Raw genomic sequence first — 22,208 nt, forward strand, 5'->3', positions numbered from 1 at the left:
CCTTGGAAACTATCAACTAATTGAAACCACACGTACCAACACTTCATTATGTTTTATTTACTATATGGTGCCATCAAAACTTCAATTAAGGCAATTAAGCCAGCAAAGCTATACTGTAGTGTCATTTTATTTTCTAATGCTATTTTTGACTAATTAATAGGCAGCAACCTGTTTGGGGTGAATTGACACGGTTTGTTATAAAGACGTGTGCAATTGCTCGAGAACCAGTGCCAATAAATGAGAAAAATTATGTTTTTGCCGTTGCTAACGCCACAAGCTCTGTGGGGAAATCCATCGCGTTTTGCAGCGCTCTTTATGCTTTATACCAAGTTTTGTGCTCTCATTGTAGTATTTTTTTGTTGTTGAGAAGTTACATGTTTACTGTGTGCCAAGGTGTCAGTTTGGACGATGTTTGTCTTCCCGCTCGTGATGGACTACAGACAGTCGAAGTTCCGCCTCATGAGCTGTAACTCAGAAAGCAGTTCTCAAGTCACTGCACCGAGGCGTGGTTTGGTCGCATGACATCTAGATACATAATATTTTGTACTACATGATATTTTACACTATCATCACCAGTAATTTAAGTAAAAGTAAACAGAATAGGAATTTCATCGTGAAGTATTAATTTGCATATGACTATAAAACTCACTCGTATGCTCGAAAGTCCACGTCGATCGGTTAAATGTTTTTCATTGAACGTAAGGAGTTGTGTCGTTTTTCAGATCGATGTTTCATTTTGTTTCCTAATCGATTGATTGCATTGCATAATAAGACAGAAACAGAGATAATTTTATAGATATTTAAAGATAAATAAATCAGAAAGACATATAACTATATGGATATTTATATATAGTGAAAGAAATATATCGACAGACAAATGTATAGACTTATATGTACAGTATATATTATGAATTTGTTACAAGTCCCAAAGGCCTGGGATATCGTCTAATAATTAGCACCTGAAATTACAGGTAATAGGGAGGAAGATGAAGACACGACGCGGAGTGGTTGTCATATCCTAATTTCCTCTCGACTCGAGTATTGTTGTTATTAATATGATCATCTTTTTCCCCCAAATACATTGTCTTGCAACAGTAATGCTCTTTTGCGTCACCCACGTTGTTAAAAGTAGCGGTTAATCAAGTAATGACATCAGCAACCGCATAACGTCCATTTTCCCCGACGCTTTACATTAACATATGGCGCACAAATGTCACGGATGTCGAAACTGCTCACGTGACAGTTGAAATGACAGCTTTTTTTTTTTTCTTTTTCAGTTCTTTGTTGCTGATACAAAGCAACCGACGTTATGCGGTTTCCTGCATTGTCAGAAGTATTAAATTACTGTAATTTTCATTTACGTGCATGCATTTTTAAACCACCACGCGACCAGAAGAGAGCGTGAAGACGACAGGAAACTATTAAGAGCATAAAGCAGTTGCAGCGATGTCGGGCGGGTGTTGAGGCAAAAGAAATAATCATAAAATGAGACATTATCCCACTTCGTGGTTATCCATTTGACAAGAGAATTGTCACTGCAAAGGCAGAGAAGATTGGGTTTTGACAAGTGGAGCTGCATTTGTGGCGATGTCGTTTAGCAAATGACATCCAAATCTTCGTGCGAACTACAGTACTGTACTTGAGTTAGTACAGTTCAGGAAGCGTGGAACATCACATATTTTATTACCGACCCACGCTTTTAACACTTGCCGCTCTACTGTTTTACACTTTCATGTCTTTGTTCATTTTGCCCATCATTTTTGGCAACAAATCTAAATAATATATTGTTACAAATGTTTTCGCGTAGCTACAGTGCAAAGACGCTTCGAAAAAAAAGTTTTCAAGACTTTCCAAGAGTCAGCGAAGGCAACATCAAAACGTCACTATGTGCACGTTCTTCCTGTTCCGGTTCATTGTCCCCGGGCAATGTGAGAGGTAAGTGAAGTACTTATAAGCTGTTGCGATATTAATATTGGGATATGCTCTATCTACACTGCCCTAACTTACTGTAAACAGTAACGTTTATGTTCTATAAGCACTTTGTTGTTATTGTAATGAGTCAATATTAATTGAACTTTGCTATGTTTTTAATGCGATATGCTACGATGTTGAAGCCACGTGTGCTACAGGTGCTAATTTGATGACGCATTTTACTCGTTATGCTCCATTTTTCATCGGTTTGCACTCAGCAAGTAACTTCGCAGTGTGTTGCCTTGTGTGCCAAGTTTCTGCCATGCCTTGGGGAAATTTCTACAAAATGTCATTAACTTTATTTTAGTTTATTTTTATTATCATTTTAACTTATCAAGCCATGACGCCTCGTTTATCTACTGCTGGTTTTAAAAAAAGTGCAATAAATACACGATTGACAAAAAATGATGAATAATTGGGATTTAAATAGTGACCAAAATAATTGTGATAATTATTTTGGACATTATCGTGCAGCCTTTTGATGATGAGTGTCTTATTGTGTAAATGTTTTAATTTATCTGGCAACGTTACAAAAACAAAAAGTGCATCAAGATTAAAACCTTCAATGTATTTTTGTGTAGATTGTGTCACGTGTTCATCATTCTACTGAGCACAGGTGTGTACAATTGGATTGGAATTTCATCCACACAATCTTAAAAAAAAATACTTGCCATTGGTATTGATGAACTGAACAGTTAAATGTTGTCTCTGTTACCATCAGACCAAAAAAAACAAAAAACTTTATTTCGACTGAAAAAAATATCTTGTGTAATTTCACAAAGTGGCCCAAAAATGTAGATATGATGATGATATTGATGTGTGTCTTATTGTAAAAATGTATAATTTATATCACTTAGGTTTAAAAAAGGTGTTTGAAGGTGAAGCGCTCCCAATGTATCAATAATGTAGTTCTGCTCTGTATGGTTTGTGTCACATGCTCATAAAGGAATGTACGGAGTGACTGAAGAGGCCATCTGTGTGTCTTGAATTGATTGGCTCTTTTTAAAGTACCTAAACATGTCTGTCGGTACTGATCATCCTTCACATTGTCTGTGATGTAAGTTAAAGATTGCATCAACTGGTCCAAGACAGATACTAAATGCTTTCAATTCCATATGAAACTTAATGCATGTAGTAGTGCTACACGTATTGCACGTGACCGTATCAAGGTGAGGTTTTTTACAATACATTGTGCATTTCTAGTAAAAACACACATCTGTATTTTGAGTAAAATATTATGCAAGTTATATCTTAGTCCTTTGCGTCTGCAGAATTAGCTGTAGGACTTCTGACCTGCTTTATGAAAACAAGATATTGCTCCTACATTAATGTGTGTTAAATATACAGTAGAGATGGGTTGATGACGACTTGTTGATTTGAAAACAGTCAAAGGTAAAACCTCTTAGAAATTTTAGGATTTTGAAGTTTTTACTATCAAATTTTAAAGTTTTTAAGCCTTGCCACCGTCTGATAAAGAAGAAAACAGCAATGTAGTCAACAGTCAATTCTGCCAACCCTCATAAAATAGCCACATTAAGGACATCTTGTGATCAAATTGTCATAGCACTTAGTTTACATTCTATAACATTCACTCTTCCATTTATGTCTGCCTAATTTATCTGACCAAGGGTACTGACAAGTAGGCAGATTGTCAGTGGGTTTTCACCTTTATTTTCAGTGATTGTCTAATTGCATACCAGACTTCATATTTTGGGGAAATTATTTTAGAAAAACATTTAAAAAAGGTGAAAATTAACATTTTTAATTCATTACTGACATGGTTACGAGATGTGTATTGTATCAACGTTAAGGTCTGCTTACAAGCTAAAGTATTTCTGTACTCTCACTGGCGATGTGATTTATGCAATTGCAAATGCACTTGCTAAAGTACCTGGAGGTCTGTAGTTCTTGATAACACATCATTTTTGAGCCCATAGATACAGTTGCCTTTGCATTGGATGGTGATGCCCATTCAAGATTGCATCAGTTGGTGAACGTCAAAGAAAAGCATACAATTACAGAACAATGAAACTAGATGCATGTTTATGTGATACATATATTGTATGTGACCTTATCATAATGAGTATTTTGTGCAAATATATTGCGCAGCCCTAGTAAACAATCTAAATATGTGTTTTGAGTGAAATGTTCCAGAGTTCATGTCTGTGTTGCTTTATGTGTCTACAGAGCCTGCTGTTGAATCCAGTTTTTCTCCCAACTTGAGGTGTGTGCAAATTACTTAACCATGTTCTGAACAGACTGTTGTGGCAACTATGGTGATGTGCCATACAAAGGTCATGCGGTATTCAAAAAAGACATTGTTCATGTTGAATGAGTGTTATGTTTGAATGTACACACTAAGCATTTTTTCAAATGACCACACATACGGTGCAGAAAGCGCGATTATGTTAGTCCACTCTGTTTACCTGTTATTCAACCTCTTGTGCAGAGGTGTCAAACTCATTTTTGTCGCGGGCCATTTTGTAGCGAGAACTTCCTTCATTGGGGCGATATATTGATGAAACCAAGTCGATTTTAAATGGTCTCATAGTATTTTTACTGTTCACAGCAAATTGATGGCTTAGTTGTTTTGAAACTAGAAGTAAAGCAGTCTAGTACGTTTATTTATTGTTTACATTACTGTAACAGAACAAACCTAAAAATTTCAACTTTATTTTTCATTATACATGACAAGCCAAAGTTTTGGAACAGAGTTTAGCAAGGGTCATGGAAACTTACACGATTTGCTTTCGCGGGCCACATAATATGACGTGACGGGCCGGATTTGGCCCCCGGGCCTTGAGTTTGACACCTGTGCTCTTGTGTATAAGTGATGTACAATAAGATTAGTGTTCACACACTTGAAACATCCATTCATTTCTGTAGCTGATTTTGTGTCAGGCATCGACTGATAATAGATTCTGATGGTATGATAACCTTGCGCAAAAATATCACAGTAGCAAATTTACACCTCTATTTATTTCCTTTGAATACCAATCATATTTTATTTTTTACAAAAATTAATTGCATATTCAGTAAATTGAGAAATATGTACCATGTTTAATACAAAAATTAAATGCATAAATATTTTAATATGGCAGTGTTTGCTTTTAGTTCCCCATCAGTGGTAAGCTATTAAGAGGCTCCACCGCACTGTCATTAATGTTCACTGTGAGGCAAGTTAAAAAAAAATTATCCTGTATAATGAAATTTGTTTTCTAGAAAGCTATCAGCTCTAAACCTTAAAATCATACAATAAGCAATTTTGTTTTATTGACTTCATCATAAATTCACTGTTTGGATCACAAATGATCATTTGTCGTTGCCTTATTGAAGTCGTGGAAGGCGTGGTGTCAATGTTTTACATTGTTAGCAATCTTAAATTTCCCAAAAGTGGGCGATATAATCAAAATTCAGCATATATATTAGTTTACACACGCAAACGTGCCATTTTTTCCAACATGTTGTTTGTTTTATCATTCTTTTTTTTACCTTGCCCACAAGGTAAAAACAAAACAAAAAAAAACTAGAGCTGCAAGCAGCTATAACGGGCCCTCGCAGACATGAGCACGTTGAAGGATGAACAGTTCCGAGGTATGGACAAATTTGGGTATGAATGTATTTGTGCATATGCAGGCGAACTGTAGAGGTCAATGTTCTAGAAAAGGTAACATTTTTATTGTCTGTGGTGATTCTGAGGTGATTCTAGCACTACGATGGAATATATGTTTGTTGATGTCTGAAGGAATTGACTTTCAATCTACGTGTGAAGTCGTGAAAAGATGAGATCATCTGGGACAAACTGCATCAGCATTTACTGTTACGATAAATGGATGAGCACTGCTGAATAGGCCACGGCCATGATCAAGACATCGTAATATTTGATGGAAGCCACCAGGTGGCGCCCGCACTACGAGCAAAAAAAGTGTGTTTGGCATTGTACTCCCAAAATGAAATTTAAAGAAGATCATCTTGGTCCAATTACATTAAGTTTTACCGGTCTGGCTAGACATCGGACTTTGAGGCAATGTAAAGGCCAGGCCCAAATTTGAAGTAATGAAACTTGAGATTCATAATGTTCGCTTTGTCTCAATATTCTCCTGATAAATTTTCTGTGAATTTGCTGAAAGCAGCAAAGCAGAGAACATGAAAGTGTAAAAACTATCTCTTTTGTCAGGCACCAGGTGTCGCTATTGGTACCATTAAATTGCTCAAACAGGATTAGCACAGTGCAAAAACTGAAATATTAAGCTTTTTAACACTTTTGGCATAGGAAGTATGATTCAAGTATTTTGAAGGCCCGCCCCCATCATATATGTTAGCCGACCTTGATGAAATTTTGCCCAATGGTGTTACTCTGTCAGGTAATGGAGCACCTCAAATGTGAAGTTGATCGGGTCCAGGGTTTTGGTACCGAAAAATGTACAAAATCTGGCCAAATGCTACATTCAACAATTGATAACTCTGGTTCTGTACATCCTAACATATGGCGCTCTATGATGTTTTTGTAGGTCTTGAGGTCTTACATATACATATAAAATTTCGTAGCTCTAGGTCAAACGGGTCAGAACTGACTCTTATTTTATGATCACCTGGGCTCAATTACAGTAAGTTTAGATGACTTGAGCAAACTCCGTATTTGGGGTTGCATACAGACCACCCACTTTATCACAAAGTCATAAAATTTGGATACCTTTAATCTCTAAGTCTCGATGCTATTCGGACAAATCTTCAGTACATTTACTCTGACGGGCTTAGCACAACACATGAAAGTTTAAAAATTCACATTTTTGTCTGTGACTAGGTGGCGCTATCATTAAGTTGATAATCAACCATGCATGTATTTTAAAGCTATGATGAGTAAAATATCTGTAAAGTTTCAGATTTTTTAAAACTTGCACATTGGAGGTATTAGGGTTTTTGTTGCTCATGGCGAATGAAATTTGAGTTTAAAACACGTATTTTGAAGCCCCACCCCCATCATTTATGTTGGCCGATCTTCACAAAATTTTTCCCAAATGTTCCCCTATGTTAGATAATGGGGCACGCCAAATGTAAAGTTGATCGGGTCAAGGGTTTCAGTACCGAAAAATGTAGAAAATCGGGCCAAATTCTACATTCAACTATTGATAACTCTGGTTCTGTACATCCTAACATATGCTGCTCTATAATGTTTTTGTAGGTCTTGAGGTCCTACATATGCATAAAAAATTTCGTAGCTCGAGGTCAAACAGGAAAGAAGGGGCTGCCGTTTGAAGGATCATCTGGGCTAAATTACAGCAAGTTTTGCTGATTTGGGCAAACTCTGACTTTGAGGTGGCATACAGACCATCACCCTAATCACAAAGCCGTGAAATTTGAAAACCCATTTTATCTAAGTCTCGATGCTATTTGTACAAATTTTCAGTCCATTTACTCTTTTGGGCTTTGCACGATACATGAAAGTTTAAAAAATGACATTTTTGTCTGTAACTAGGTGGTGCTGTGAATAATTTTAAAATTTATCATGCAGATTTTTTAAGGACATAACTAGTAAATTTTCTGTAAAGTGTCAGATTTTTTGAAGCTTGCACATTGGAGTTATTAAGGTTTTTGTTGCTCTTGGCGAAGGAAATTTGACACAAATAATTTAAAGCCCCGCCCCCATCATATATGTTGGCCGATCTTCACGAAATTTCACCCAAACGTGGCCCTAAGCGTGATATTGGAGCACGCCAAATTTAAAGTTGATCGGCTTAATTGTTTAGGAGCTATTAAGACGAATTTGCTACCTGCAAACATCCAAAAATGGTCCAAAAAGGCACATAAAAAAATTCATAGCTCTGGTTCTGTACATCCTAGAATATGGTGTTCTATAACTTTTTTGTAGGTCTTGAGGTGCTATATATGCCTAAAAATTTCAAAGCTCTAGGTGAAACTGGCCGTGACCCCGGAGAAGTGTTCGACTCTAGGTGGCGCTAAAAATCATTTTTTTAGATTTTATGTATGAAAACACCAAAATACCTAATTTTACAGCAGGCCCAATGAGTGTGCAAATTTTGGTGACTTTTCGTGCATGTTTAGGCCCTCACATTTGCGATTTACTTTGGAGAATGATAATAATAACTAGAGCTGCAAGCAGCTATAAAGGGCCCTCGCAGACCTGTGCACGTTGGGGTATGAACAGGTCGGGGTATGAACAAGGACTATGAACGATGAAAAAGTAGTTGTAGATGACTTCAGTGCAAGACTCTTACCAAATATGTAATTTTTAGAAAAGGTGGGACAATGTGGGTGGAGTTACTGCAGCTTTTATTGTTCAAATTTTGTGACTTTCAATGCCATATAGGCCACACCCACTGTCGAAACATCGTACTGATTTGTGGAGGGCATAAGGCATGGCCACTGGCTTTTCAGAAAACATTTAAGGGATATCACTTCAAGGGGCTCAGCAGAGTACATAAAAACGTTAAGGATTTGCTATAATTTTTGCTGCCACTAGGTGGCGCTCGTACTATGATAAAAAATAGGCTTGTAGGTGTGTTTCACATTGGACTCCCATCCCATATATGAAGTTTTGCAAACATCAGATCATCTAGGTCCAATTACAGCAACTTTTACCGTTTTGGCGAGACATCAGACTTTGAGTTTGCATAGAGGCCACGCCCTTTAATGAAAAGTCATAAAAGTTGAGAACCTTAATGTTCCAATGTGTCATAGCTTTTCTGACCATTTTTGAGTTCATTTAGTCAAACAGGCATTTCACAGTACATAAAAGTATAAAAAATGAGATTTTTGTCCGCCACTGGGTGGCGCTGTAAATGATTTGAAAGTTTATCACATAGCTGTAATATTGCATTACTTTTAAAGGCCCAGGAAAGTTTCAGATGGTTTGAAGCTGTCATAGCTGAGTTATTAAGATTTTTGTCACTCTTGGCGAAGGGAGTATTAAACATAATTTGAAGCTCCGCCCCCATCTTTTATGTCAAGAGATCTTCACGATATTTGGACTATGTGTGCCCCTCAGTTGGATAATGATTCATGCCAAAGTTGAAGGTAATGGGGTGAATCGTTCAAGAGAAAAAGGCACTAGTTTGAGACCAGCTAATGTCTAAGAATGGGACAAAACTGCACATTAAAAAAATTCATAACAATTTTTCTGTACATCCTAGCACATCTTTTCTATTGACTTTTTTGTAGGTCTTACAGTCCTTCATTTGCCTACAAAGTTTCATAGCTGTAGGTCAAACCAAACAGGATTGTTTGTAATCTTTCGACTAATGACATTTTTTGCAGCCACTAGGTGGCGCTAACTTTAAACTGGAATACATTTTTGTCGATATGTTCAGGAGAATATTTTCATCCAATGTGTGAAATTGTGAGAAGATCAGATCATCTGGGTCAAATTACAGCAAATTTTACTGGACAGATAAAGCTTTGGAATGAAAATGGTCGGAGAGGCCACGCCCATTATCGAAACTTCGTAAAATTTGGTGGAGGTCAGCAGGGCTGTCTAGAGGCTTTTCAGACTTAATTTCAGCGATATTTCTTCAAAAGGCTCAGCTAAACACATAAAAACGTTTAAAAAATGCTATATTTTTGGCTGCCACTAGGTGGCGCTCGCACTATAACAAAAAATACGTTGATAGGTGTATTCCGCATTGGAAACCCATCAAATATATGAAGTTTAGAAAAGATAAGACTATCTGGGAACAAACACAGCAACTTTGTTCGTTTTGGCGAGACATCAGACTGACATTTTTGTTTGCCACTAGATGGCCTTATAAGCAATTGAAGATTTTTTTAAACACTTTTGTTAAGGGCTTGAGTTTCCATGTGTCTGTGAAGTTTCAGATTTTTCCAAGCTTGTAAAGCTGAGTTATAAAGGTTTGTTTCACATGTGGCAAAGTAATCATCAAAGGCATAATATAAAGCCCCGCCCCCAACATATTTGTTGGCGGATCGTCACAAAAATTTGAACAATTGTGCCTCACAGTCAGATAAAACATCACAGCAAATTTGAATTCGATCGGGTCAAGCGTTTGGGAGAAAAAAGGAGCAGTTCGGGACCTGCAAATGAGCAAAAACGGGCCAAAAGTGCACATTCAAAAATTCATTACTCTCTTTCTGTACATCTGAGCATATGGCTCGCGCTGATTTTTTTGTAGGGCTCGAGGTCCTACATAAGGCTACAAATTTTTGGAGCTCTAGGTCAAACGGGCCGGGAGTGAGAGGCTATTTTCCACTCATAAGGCCATTTTGGGGCCAATTACAGCCACTTTTTTCGTTTTGGCGAGTCATCTGACTTTGAGGTGGCGTGCAGACTACGCCCATTATCGAAATGTCGTAAAATTTTAAAACCTTAATATTCCATGTCTTAATGATATTCTGACCAATTTTCATTTGTTTTACTCAAACAGACTGAGCACAATACATGAAAGTGTAAAAAATAACATTTTAATCAACCACTAGGCGGCGCTAGTAGGTATTTAAAAAAACTTTTTTCAAAGGTGTTAAAGACGTAAGTTTCCATGTATCTATGAAGTTTTAGATTTTTTTAAGCTAGTACAACAAAGTTATTAAGGTTTATGTCACTCTTGGCGAAGGAAAAATTGAACACATAATTTGAAGCCACGCCCCTATCATATATGTCAGCGGATCTGCAGCAAATTTTGCCCACTTGTGCCCCTATGTGTGAATATGGACCACAGCAAATTTGAAGGCGATTGAGTAAAGCGTTTAGGAGAAACAAGGAGCAGTTTGGGACCTGCAAACGTGCAAAAATGGGCCAAAAATGCACATTCAAAAATTCATAACTCTTTTTCTGTACATCTGAGCACATGGCTCGCGCTGACTTTTTTGTAGGTCTCAAGGTCCTACATATGCCTAAAAATTTTCGTAGCTCTCGGTCAAACGGGCCGGGACCAGGTGCACTTTTTCGACCTTAGGTGGCGCTGCAGAGCCATTTTTTTTGCATTTTTTTGGGAAACACAAAAATTTCAAATTTTTCACCGGGCCCCACATGTGCAAATTTTGGTGACTTTTCGTGCATGTTTAGGCCCTCAAAAATGGAAAAGCGCTGCACAGTAAATAATAATAATCCGGAGAAAAACAAGAGGGCTCTCGCAGCGGTAGCTGCTCGGGCCCTAATAATCCGGAGAAAAACAAGAGGGCTCTCGCAGCGGTAGCTGCTCGGGCCCTAATAATAATAATAATAATCTGGGGAGGAACAATAGGGACCTCGCAGTGGTCACTGCTCGGGCCCTAATAATAATAATAATAATAATAATAATCTGGGGAGGAACAATAGGGACCTCGCAGTGGTCACTGCTCGGGCCCTAATAATCTGGGGAGGAACAATAGGGACCTTGCAGTGGTCACTGCTCGGGCCCTAACAACTGCAATTGCCTTTGAATTGTTTTCAAAGGCAGCTTGTCGGGACAACTATGCAAGAAGCCTATCATAAACTTCCCTGTTCCAAGAAAGAAAAGAAAAAAAAGACACTAATTACTGGTTATAAACAGCATTAGCCATTATTGAAACCTTAAGTTTCTTCCACTCCATCTACTCCATAATATACTCAGAATGTACAGTAAGTCTATTCATTTATTAGTAATTCATTAGTAGTGCCCCTATTGCTCTGTTACTGCATTTTTTTATTTTGTTTTATTGTCTACTTAATTCTTTGCTTGATTATGTAATGTAGTCTGGTCGGGGAAGTGTACAGAATAAGAATTTCAGTGTGGTATTACTTAACCTTTTCACACTGCAGTTAACTGTCAACATGGTTTTTGGCCCATGCCTAGTACGAGCACTACTATTTAGCAGCTACATCACCGTGTGGTATGGTGCCTGCACCGTGTCCTGTCGTCACACTCCTTGTGCAAGCAGCTGACAGGATAATCATATACATAAGCATAACCTTTCCTACTCTACTGGACATCTACAACACGTGTCTCACCCGCAAAGCTGTTAGGATCGCGGGGGGTCCCTCCCCTTCCTGCCTGACCCACAGCCTCTTCAGCCTGCTGCCAATTGGGAAGAAAACTGCATGGCCCCTAAGCCCAGACCAGCAGGATCAAAAACGGTTTTCTCCAGAGACTCAACTCCCTGCCTGTGACTGCAACACTTGATTATTCTACATATTCCTATTGACCTTTCCTTTTCGTCATTGTTCATTATGCTATAATACTTTGTATGGGGCTTGAAAGGAAATATTTTTTTTTCTGCACTGTATTGTGTTCATATGGCAGGTTTGAGAAAGTGATATATAATAATTGTACAAAAAACATGCTTTTAATTCACGAGTTTATGTAGGGTGTTTACCTGACAAACTTCCTGCTTTTTATCCATCGAAAACGGAGGTGGGCAAACCTTTTGACTTGACGGTCACTGCAGCGACTAATCCAGTGACCAAGTTTAGCCGTTCAGGTGGGTGCGGGAAGGGAGATTTTTTACGTGCAGCAATGAAATGGTGAGTAAATGATGTGCTCGAATCCAGATCTTATCCTTGTGATGTTTCCAATTATTAGTCATGCATAGCATTGAGCGCTTGAATTGTTTGGTGGCGTGGTATGGTGTTTTCCTTGCGTTCTTTGCGTTGTAGTGGTGTGGTAAAAACCGTATGACCTCCGTGCTGCCAACACACCTGTCCTTAAATAAGTTCCCAATTATCTCCTCAACCCTACCCGCGCACCTATACCCCAGACACAGTGACCACTTATGCAACAACAATTACATAAAGAAACAATGGCTCCTCCAGTCACAAAGGGTTCTAAAATTTGACAAAACGGCCGCTCTAATTTTGGAACATTAAACACTTCATTATTGATTCTATAAATTGTTTGATTTTGTAAATGTAATAGTTTAACACACTGCTGAATTTGTTATCTAAACATAATAGTAATATAAATAAAAATTAAAATGAAAAGAAATAGACAAATAGTAAAAAAAAATCCTAGGAATAATATAGGAAAAATGAAAGATGAAAATGTGATATTTCATTAGATAATTAAAGAGAAAAATTCAAGCAGTCAAGTCCCATGCATTTAACTATTAAAATCATTTAACAACTGAAAATTGAATTAACAAAATTAAGTTGTTGTCCCCCCCTCAATTCTGATAGTTACTATTTTAATGTACTAATAGTTCTGCTATCCTTCATGATATTAATATTATTCTCCTGATAATTTCTTCACGTTCCCTAGGACAGATTAAAAAATCTAGCATATGGCCTCGCCTGATCTAGAATGATGCTACATTTGAATGTAAAGGGTTTTATGGGTTTCAATATTCTGGCACTTTTGTCTTGTACATGAAATGCATTATGCTTATGAACTTGCCTGTCGGATTATTTAAACGTGTTTTTTTTTCTTTCAGAAGATCTTCTTTACCTGACCCCAAACACCCCTCTTTGTTGCTGCTCTACCTTTTTGTCTCTTCCTTCTTTCTATCTCACCCCATCAGATTAAAAGCATTGCCGAGGAAGAGCAAAAAATCTCAAGCGGTAAAGTCTTGCTGGCAGCGACGTTGTGGCTCCCAAGCAACTCTTGCACGCTCTGATTTTTGTTCTACCGAAGCACCCATATCAGAGATGAATACATGCCTGGGTGTGTCACCCATATCAGAGATCAATACATGCCTGAATGAGGCAATATCAGAGATTAATACATGCTTGGGTCAGTCGCCCATATCAGAGATCAATACATGCCTAAGTGAGGCACCTATATCAGAGATTGATGCATGCCTGAATGAGGCATCCTTTTCAGAGACTGGTAACCGTGCAGGTGAAGCACACGTTGAAAGTGGTGATGGATTGGCACCTGTCCGACCTAAGGTAACATATGTGTTGGCCTCTCACAGCCAAGCCCATCGCAGATATGGCAAATGGAGAAACAGCCAGTGTGTGGCTAACTCTGTTATATTTCTGGCATTCCTGCAGGAGTTAGATCACCTGACCAGCTCACATCTTGATCTTGTTCTCAAACGGGGCCATGAACTGTATGTAAGTGTTATTACTAAGTTGCAGCAGAAGGTCGCTTTGTTCATGATTTCTTGACTACCGATGAACTTCCAGAAATTGTAAGTGGGTTTTCAAAACAGCACATGTTAATAAAGAGTCTTTCATTGTGTGGCATGTTGACCTCTTTTTGTGGTGATGTGTATTATCTGAATCTTCGTGATAGACTTCAATGCTTGACTGCAGAGGTAAACTTTGCTCTTTTGATTATGCAATCACTGTGCATAGCTGTCTTTCGAGACCGTAAAGGCAGGTTTGGGATTTTTGATCCGTATAGCAGAGGATGTGATGGCCTCCCTGTTCAAGATGGCAAAGCTGTTATGATGCTTTTTACATGCTTGAATGATCTGATAGACACATTGATTAAGTCTTTCACAATATCGAACGCCAATTGTGATTCTCGTTACGAGATGATACCCGGTATTTTTGCATCTGTAGATGTCACTGCTGATGATCATGAGATGGTGCCTTGTGCAGAGCGTCCTCCACCGATGGCGCAATAGGAATGTGTCAACACAAGCCAAGCGGTTGCTGAGACCATTACAAGTTCTCGTACGAAAGAGCCAGCGCCTAATGCTGCAAAACAATGCACTGATCTGACGAACGACAACAATAAGGTGCTTTGCCCAACATCAGGTAAAGTGCTGCAAGATTTGTCAAAAATGAGTAGAGCAAGAAAAAGAAAATTCCAAAGATGCATAAAGGCACAGGAAAAGATGAATGTTAACTCTGGAAACATACTACAGCGGAAAACTAAGAACATGAAACAAAAAGAAAAGTACAGTCAAAATGCAGAATTAAGACAACGTAAAAAGTGTTATATCACAACTCGCTATCGACAAGACCTAAGTTATAGTTTAAAACAAAAGTACTACATCAGACAGCGTTACATGATCGACCAGCTCTATAGGAGGAAATCCCTTTCCCTCATTTCACATCGTTATAGGACAGATAATTGCTTCAGGATCCGACAGCGCTCCTACATTACACAACAATATTGTACTGATCTTGCATTTAAAGATAGACAACGTTGCTACATTAAACAACGATATAGTAATCTTGCATTTAAAGATAGACAACGTTGCTACATTAAACAACGATATCGTACTGATCTTGCATTTAAAGATAGACAACGTTGCTACACTAAACAACGATATCGTAATGATCTTGCATTTAAAGATAGACAACGTTGCTACATTAAACAATGATATCGTACTGATCTTGCATTTAAAGATAGACAACGTTGCTACACTAAACAACGATATCGTAATGATCTTGCATTTAAAGATAGACAACGTTGCTACATTAAACAATGATATCGTACTGATCTTGCATTTAAAGATAGACAACGTTGTTACACTAAACAACGATATCGTAATGATCTTGCATTTAAAGATAGACAACGTTGCTACATTAAACAACGATATCGTACTGATCTTGCATTTAAAGATAGATAACATTGCTACACTAAACAATGATACAGTAATGATCTTGTTGTGGCGGACACTAGGACCATGTCTCTCACCCAGTAGGCATGATGCTATGATCCTTTGATGCTTTGAACCTGTTTGCTTTGTCTTTGCTGTTTTGGACGTTGTTGTATCAGTTTTGTGATGGCATGCGAAGAGTAAAGATCTCCACTAGCACAGCAACGTGTGGTTTCTTCGCCTCGCCACATTGGTGACCCCGGACGTTAGAATGGGTGACCCCGGATGGGTCATCTTGCCATATTATTATCCCAGACATTAGAAAGTTTCGTCAGGCTGTTGGAGATGTAGTTTTGCCACATGGGTGACCCCGGACGTCAGAATGTTTCAGCGAGGAATCGCCGTAGACGTCCCACTTCGTGGCATCCCTCCATCAGCCTACTATACGTCAGGTAATGCAGCAAGCTGGTACCACGTCAGCCAGCCAGCACCCCGACAAGGGTCCTCTCACCCGTCGCCCAGTCCCTTGGCGCACCAGGGATCGAGCCAGCCAGCAACAGGCTGGTACGGGCGCTGGTGAGAACGGCTGTGCAGTCCAATTTCGGATTCCCTGGCCGTCGACCGGGATCTTCCAGCCAGGCGGCCTCATCTACTACCGATGTCCGTCCGGCCTCAGCAGTAGGCCTCCAGCCACCATCATTCAGCCGCCCCTCCGATTCACCATGCCCGCAGGTATGGTCCGAGTATGGTTCATGCCCAGGCACAGACTGGGACGCAACCGCGACCGGCCGTCCCTCGGAAGCCACTGTGCCTGCCAGCATGCAGGTCAGCACTGCCACTCCGGCTCCTGCGGAACTTCAGAACATCCCTTTGCCAACGCGACCTCATGGTTTTCACGCTGAGCGTCTCACCCTTACTCCTGTCGCACCTGGGGCCCTGGTGTCACATACACTGTCCAGGACCGGACTGAGACTCAGGGTGCCAGACTGGTGAATACCCTGTGGGGTTTTCCGTTATGCCTTTCTGGGTGTTCGGGAGGGAGCTGTGTGGCGGACATTAGGACCGTGTCTCTCACCCAATAGGCATGATGGTATGATCCTTTGATGCTTTGAACCTGTTGGCTTTGTCTTTGCTGTTTTGGACTTTGTTGTATCAGTTTTGTGATGGCATGCGAAGAGTAAAGATCTCCACTAGCACAGCAACGTGTGGTTTCTTCGTCTCGCCACATTGTGTTTAAAAACAGGCAGTGCTCCTATGTCACAAACCGATACCAAAATTACCCTGAATTCAGAGCCAAACACAAGGAAATCATGAGACTGGCAACGAAAACTAAGTGTGATTTATTAAGAACTAATGCGTTGCACAACTAAGATTTTGAAAAAATACAAAGTCATAAACCAACTATTTAAAGAGAGAATCAGTTGTGAAATCACTAAAGCTATTGAGCTCTTCAAAAGACAAATTAAATTTGGACCCACATTTGTCTGCTCTGTGTGTCACAGAGCATTATTTCCTAACCAAGTGCACCCTTGTAAGCGCAGTACTTATAAGAAAAATAAACATACTATTGAAAGTTGCCTCACAGGAAAGTACTGTATGTTCATATTTGTAATCATGAATGTGAACCATCATGCAAAGTACCAGAGGAAAGAAAACAAGAGTGGATTTGTCACACTTGCTTTGAGCATCTTAAAAATGGCAAAATGCCAGCTCTAGCGGTTGCTAATAACCTCCAACTCGCAGATATTCCAAATGAGCTTTGTGGTTTAAACATATTAGAGAGGCATCTCATATAAAAATATGTGGTATTCACCAAAATTATTCCTCTTCCGAAAGGTCAGCAACGAGCCATTCGAGGAAATGTGTGTGTTCCATCAGAAGTGCAAGAGACAGTAAACGTCTTGCCACAACCCAGAAGTGAATCACAAGTTTTGCGAGTGAAACTGAAGCGACGGCTTTGCTACAAAGGTCATCAGGTATTTCAAACTGTCACTTGGCTTGTGGCCTATATATGAAGCAAGCGTCCCGCAGTGTGGTTTTTGTACAAACCTGTGACAATGCGCTGAAAAAGAGTTATCCCCTCTCATATCTTGAGGGCAAAACGCAGGAGTCCGTTGAATTGTGGATGACCGGCTTGCCGGAAAAGTATAAATGCAGACCTCAAACGGAGGAATTTGAAGCAATGTGCTTGGTTGATTTTGCTTCAACCTGCAGAATCGTGTATGGCAAGCAAGCAAAAGGCAAAAATGTTTTCCCCCTGCTAAATGACATGGGTTATGTCCAAAATAGAACAGGTAAACACGCTGTCATCAAATACTGTAAATTCTCACAGGAAAAAAAGCCGGAGGAATTTTACTGCACGTTGCTAAAGCTGTACCTGCCTCATTGTGCCGACTGCCAGTTGAAGTCCAGACACTATCCTACATACAATTTGTTTTACAATCATGCCTTTGTACAGTTGCCAGCCGCTGAGCATCCAGAGCCCGTTGTGCAAATTGTCGACCGGAACAGAGAGAAGTATGAGAAGCACAGCAAAGATGTTGACAACACCATCCGAGAGGTGGAGGAAAGCGGAATGGTCTTCAACGAGTGGTGTCAGCTAGCGCCGGAAAGCGAACTGCGAAGACTCGAGTGCATCGAGGAAATCAATGCAAGAGATGATCCCGGCGATGCTGTGGAGGAAAATATACCAGACTACAACATCAGGTCAGAGGTATCGGAAATGTCTATCGCGACGGAAGCCGCTCGCATCGATCCGGCTGTATTGCGTGACATGTATCGGAACCTTAACCGAAAGCAATCGTGTGCTTTCTACCTGGTCAGAGATTGGTGCATACGACGCGTGTGTGGCTTAAAACCACGGCAGTTCTTCTATTACATCAATGGTGGCGCCGGAACGGGAAAGTCACATTTAATCAAATGTATTCACGCAGAGGCTACAAAAATACTGCGCAGACTGCCTGAGACTGGCTGAGGAAGCGGACATTTCCAAACAGGGTTCACTGGCACAGCGGCCTTCAACATTTCAGGTGTGACTTTGCACTGCCTGCTGAAACTGCCAAGAAGCCTCAAACCCCCGTATCATGGCCTGGGCAACAAACTGGACAAAGTGAGAGCGGAGCTATCGCTTGCTGAAATTCTCATTATCGATGAGATTTCCATGGTGTCGAAAAACCTCTTTGCATATGTTGACGCCAGGTTGAAGCAAATCAAAGGAATCAATTTACCATTTGGTGGCATGTCGTCGTCGGGGATTTCTACCAGCTACCTCCTGTGAGACAGTCCAAACCTTTAGGTGTTTACGATCCCACCAGGCTGGACCACTGGCGCGACAGCTTCCAAATTATCACTTTGACTGAAATCATGAGGCAGAAGGATGACGTTCCATTTGCCGAACTGCTGAACCGACTTCGCGTCAAAGAGAAGTCCCGTGCGCTGTCGGAAGTGGACAGAGCTTTGCTGGCTATGACCTACACTGCTCCAGAGAACTGCCCAAAGGAAGCTCTGCATGTTTTCGCCACAAACAAACAGGTAAATGACCATAACTCTCAGATGCTGAATCTGCTTCATGAGGAAATTGTGACTATTGATGCCGATGACTACAAGAAAGATCAAAGGACTGGCAGAATGGCGAGACAAGCCGCCCCTGTCCAAGGGGCGAAGAATGAGTTGCCGGACTTGATAAAGGTGGCCATTCGTGCTCGTGTTATGGTAACCCGCAATGTTGATGTTCAGGCAGGTTTGTGCAACGGCTCATTTGCGAGAGTTGTCAAATTGGTGCATTATGCCAACAATGCACGCGTTCAGAAACTTGGGCTGGAGCTTGACGCTGCGACAAAGGCGAGTGCTGCTCATAACATTGTTTACATCGACAGACTGGAGGAAAAGTTGAAACGGCCAGGAGTCGTGCGTTTGCAGTTCCCCATTAAGCTTGCTTTTGCTTGCACGGTCCACAAAGTACAAGGTATAACCACATCTGAAGCGGTGGTGTCTCTGAAAGGTGTCTTTGAGCACGGCATGGCGTACGTGGCTCTGAGCTGAGTGACGTCTCTCAGTGGGCTCCATATGCTGCATATGGACGAGAGAAGGATTCACACCAACCCCGAAATAACCTCTGCTCTTGCTACGATGACAGAAGCTTCCTTGGACCACGTGATGCCTCTCCTTCATGTCATGCCCACACTAGATCCGACCATCAACCTGGTCGTTTTCCATCACAACACCAAAGGGCTGCTTTGTCATGCGCAGGATATCAAATGTCACCACGAGCTGCACTTTGCTGACATTTTGTGCTTGACAGAAACACACCTCCAGGGGTTGGCGGATGCTAGAAATGTCGTCTTGGAAGGCTACACGGTGTATCGCCGGAACCGAAGTGTCTCACATTTAAATTGTCCTGACTTGGCAACGAAACGTGGCGGCGGTGTAGGTATTTGGGTGAAAGGACACATTCCGGCACACGAAACGATCTACATCCAGGGTGTCACTGATATTGAATTTGTTGTGGTCAAACTTGAACCTTCCATTGATTTGTTCATTGCTGCTGTGTACAGGCCTCCGGGGCAGAGTCTGCGCTCTTTTTTGCCAAACTTGGAAAGTTTGTTGTACTCTCTGGAAATGATGGACCATCATCAGATCCTGGTATGCGGAGATTTCAATGAAGATGCGCTGTCAGACTCACACAAGCCCATTATGGAACTGTTTTTCTCTAAGGGTTACACACAGCTCATAAATACAAGTACCACTGACAAGAACACACTCCTTGACCTCATATTTGTCTCCTGACCTCAGTGTGCTGTTCATTCAGGTGTCCTGCGAACATACTACAGCTATCACAATCCTGTCCTCTGTGTTTTACACACTGAAAGGTGAGTCATGTACAAATTGCACATTAAGCGTTGTCCCTGTCATGTTATGGCGCCCTGAGGTTAAAATGTGATGGGATGAAATCCGGGGTGAGGATGGTCTTGCGTGTGTGCGAGAAGGTGAGTAGGAGGTGAGGTGAGAGTCAAATTTCGAGACAAAGTAACAAAAAAAAAATGGGTCAAGTCGATGGGAGAGAGTGGTGGGATTATATGTTGACATGGGATGAAATCTGATGTCAAAATGGGTTTAGCATGTGTGTGAGGTGAGTGGAAGGAGAGGAGGTGAGAGATAAAACACAAACGAGTAAATATAAAGATCTTTAAGACGGAGGGTCAAGTTGATGGGAGAGTTTAGTGGGATTATCACCTTTTGGTTTGTAAACCATTTTGACAGTCACAATCATCAGCATAAGTTGAGACCAGAAAACAGACAAGGTAAGTCGGTCACTAATAGATTCTTTTGTCTACTGTACATGTTATAATTTACTCTCTTCTTAAAACAGGTCTATCATTTTGGAGAAATGGTTGTTCATCTCAGAATGGAGAGCATAGGTATGTGTCTACGGATGGATTGTACGTGAGTTACATAATCTTATGTCATCCCAATGTAGAAAATGAAATGGTTAGGATATTTAAATATAAATATAATGTAAGACAGAGCCAAAACCCATCTCGCCTCTGCAGCATGCCAATTTCTACTCGACATTATTGTATTCCCGTTTTTCTCACATGATAGAAGAATGGGTGCCCAAATACTTACATCATGGAGCACTGACTTGAAAACCAAGGTGGCAGCCAAGCAGGACTTTTCTTCATTCCAGTGTAGTTACCGTGAACTATGTCAGTGAAACCCAATTGTAGTTTTGTCCAACTTTTGGAGCATTCGTTCTCACCACCATCTATTTTGTTTATATTTTGTAGATCTAAGTGGTCCACATGTTGTCTGTGGCTCCACGTGTTCCATTTGTCCAAAGGAAAGCTGGAAGCTCGCCAATGATTTTGATGACACGTTATCATGCTTGTTCAATGACAGCTTCCCTCTGGATTAAACCAAGTCTGTTTTCTGCTCTCTTCAGTCTGCCTTCTTATATTGGTAGGAAAAAGTACTACTTACTTTTTTCCTACCAAAGAACTACCAGAACTAATCTGTCTTCCTGAAGCCATTAAATGTTGTAAATATATTTCCTTTCTATTTTTAAAAGGCTCTTTGTTTAGGAGCAAGAGTGATTCAGAGCAGAGTGTAAATGTGAGTGTATTCATGTCACTCTACTTGATTGGGCATAAATGTGATTTACTAATTTACCGTATTATAGAAAATGAAAAGATAATGATCTCAGCATCATGTAAGTCTGGTCCTGTGTTCTCCTTTTCCCCCAAAAGACAAAAAAATTAAAAGTAAAAATGAAGAAAAAAAAAAATCAGGTGCCACAAGACGAAGACCACAGACAACCAAGCACCACTTCTGCTGATTACTTTGTAAGTAGCCAATTAGAGTAGCCAAGTGTCCATTAACCGGTGTTTTCAAAGCAGCATTATCTTTTACAGCTTTCGTCCTCACCACCCTCTTCATGTTTTCATCATGCAACTTCCTGACGAGTTTACAAGGTCCATGACACTATCCTATCCTTAGGATGCAATTTCTTTTTCTATTCTTACACTGTTGTCCGTGCATTGAAAAGAACAGTCCTAGTCACCTAATCCAATTTACATGATCTGTATCCATAGATACATTTTTGCCATCATCCGTGTGCTCTACAAAGGTTGCCATATGAAATACCTATTCACTCATGTATTTCTTTGTTTACATACATTTGTATGTACCATTCTCATGAATTTCTGTTAAATCTTTGAGATCAAACAAGCAATTTGTTATTGCTTGTGTCAACGTTTACCCTAGCAAATTCTATCCATCCATTATCTCTCGGCACTTAGCTGTCTTCAGGCAGT

The 22,208-nt window shown here is 40.2% G+C and overlaps 1 protein-coding gene across 20 annotated transcripts in view; it reads left to right on the top strand.

Moving 5' to 3' along the window:
- The window catches only part of LOC148420568 (uncharacterized), a 41,040-nt gene extending 19,533 nt beyond the window's left edge, over window positions 1-21,507 (top strand). For 2 of the 20 annotated variants that reach the window (XM_088421206.1, XM_088421204.1), the window contains exons 2-13: window positions 4,159-4,195; window positions 13,330-13,786; window positions 13,892-16,486; window positions 17,233-17,372; window positions 17,855-18,109; window positions 18,330-18,505; window positions 18,595-20,037; window positions 20,204-20,264; window positions 20,765-20,813; window positions 20,998-21,101; window positions 21,183-21,354; window positions 21,464-21,507. In XM_088421206.1, the coding sequence (XP_088277332.1) occupies window positions 19,462-20,037; window positions 20,204-20,264; window positions 20,765-20,813; window positions 20,998-21,101; window positions 21,183-21,310 (918 nt within the window). In that variant the 5' untranslated portion in view covers window positions 4,159-4,195; window positions 13,330-13,786; window positions 13,892-16,486; ... (2 more) ...; window positions 18,330-18,505; window positions 18,595-19,461 and the 3' untranslated portion in view covers window positions 21,311-21,354; window positions 21,464-21,507. Of the gene's footprint in view, window positions 1-1,907; window positions 1,945-2,551; window positions 2,588-4,158; window positions 4,196-10,903; window positions 12,425-13,329; window positions 13,787-13,891; window positions 16,487-17,232; window positions 17,373-17,854; window positions 18,110-18,329; window positions 18,506-18,594; window positions 20,814-20,997; window positions 21,102-21,182; window positions 21,355-21,463 lie in introns of those variants that run through there. The other 18 variants (XM_088421217.1, XM_088421213.1, XM_088421202.1 and 15 more) reach the window with 18 other exon arrangements.
- The last annotated feature ends 701 nt before the right edge of the window (window positions 21,508-22,208 follow it).

The sequence above is a fragment of the Hippichthys cyanospilos genome, chromosome 8 (genome assembly GCF_059441005.1).
Source record: "Hippichthys cyanospilos isolate Australia breed blue-spotted pipefish chromosome 8, RoL_Hcya_1.0, whole genome shotgun sequence".
NCBI classification, from domain to species: Eukaryota; Metazoa; Chordata; class Actinopteri; order Syngnathiformes; family Syngnathidae; genus Hippichthys; species Hippichthys cyanospilos.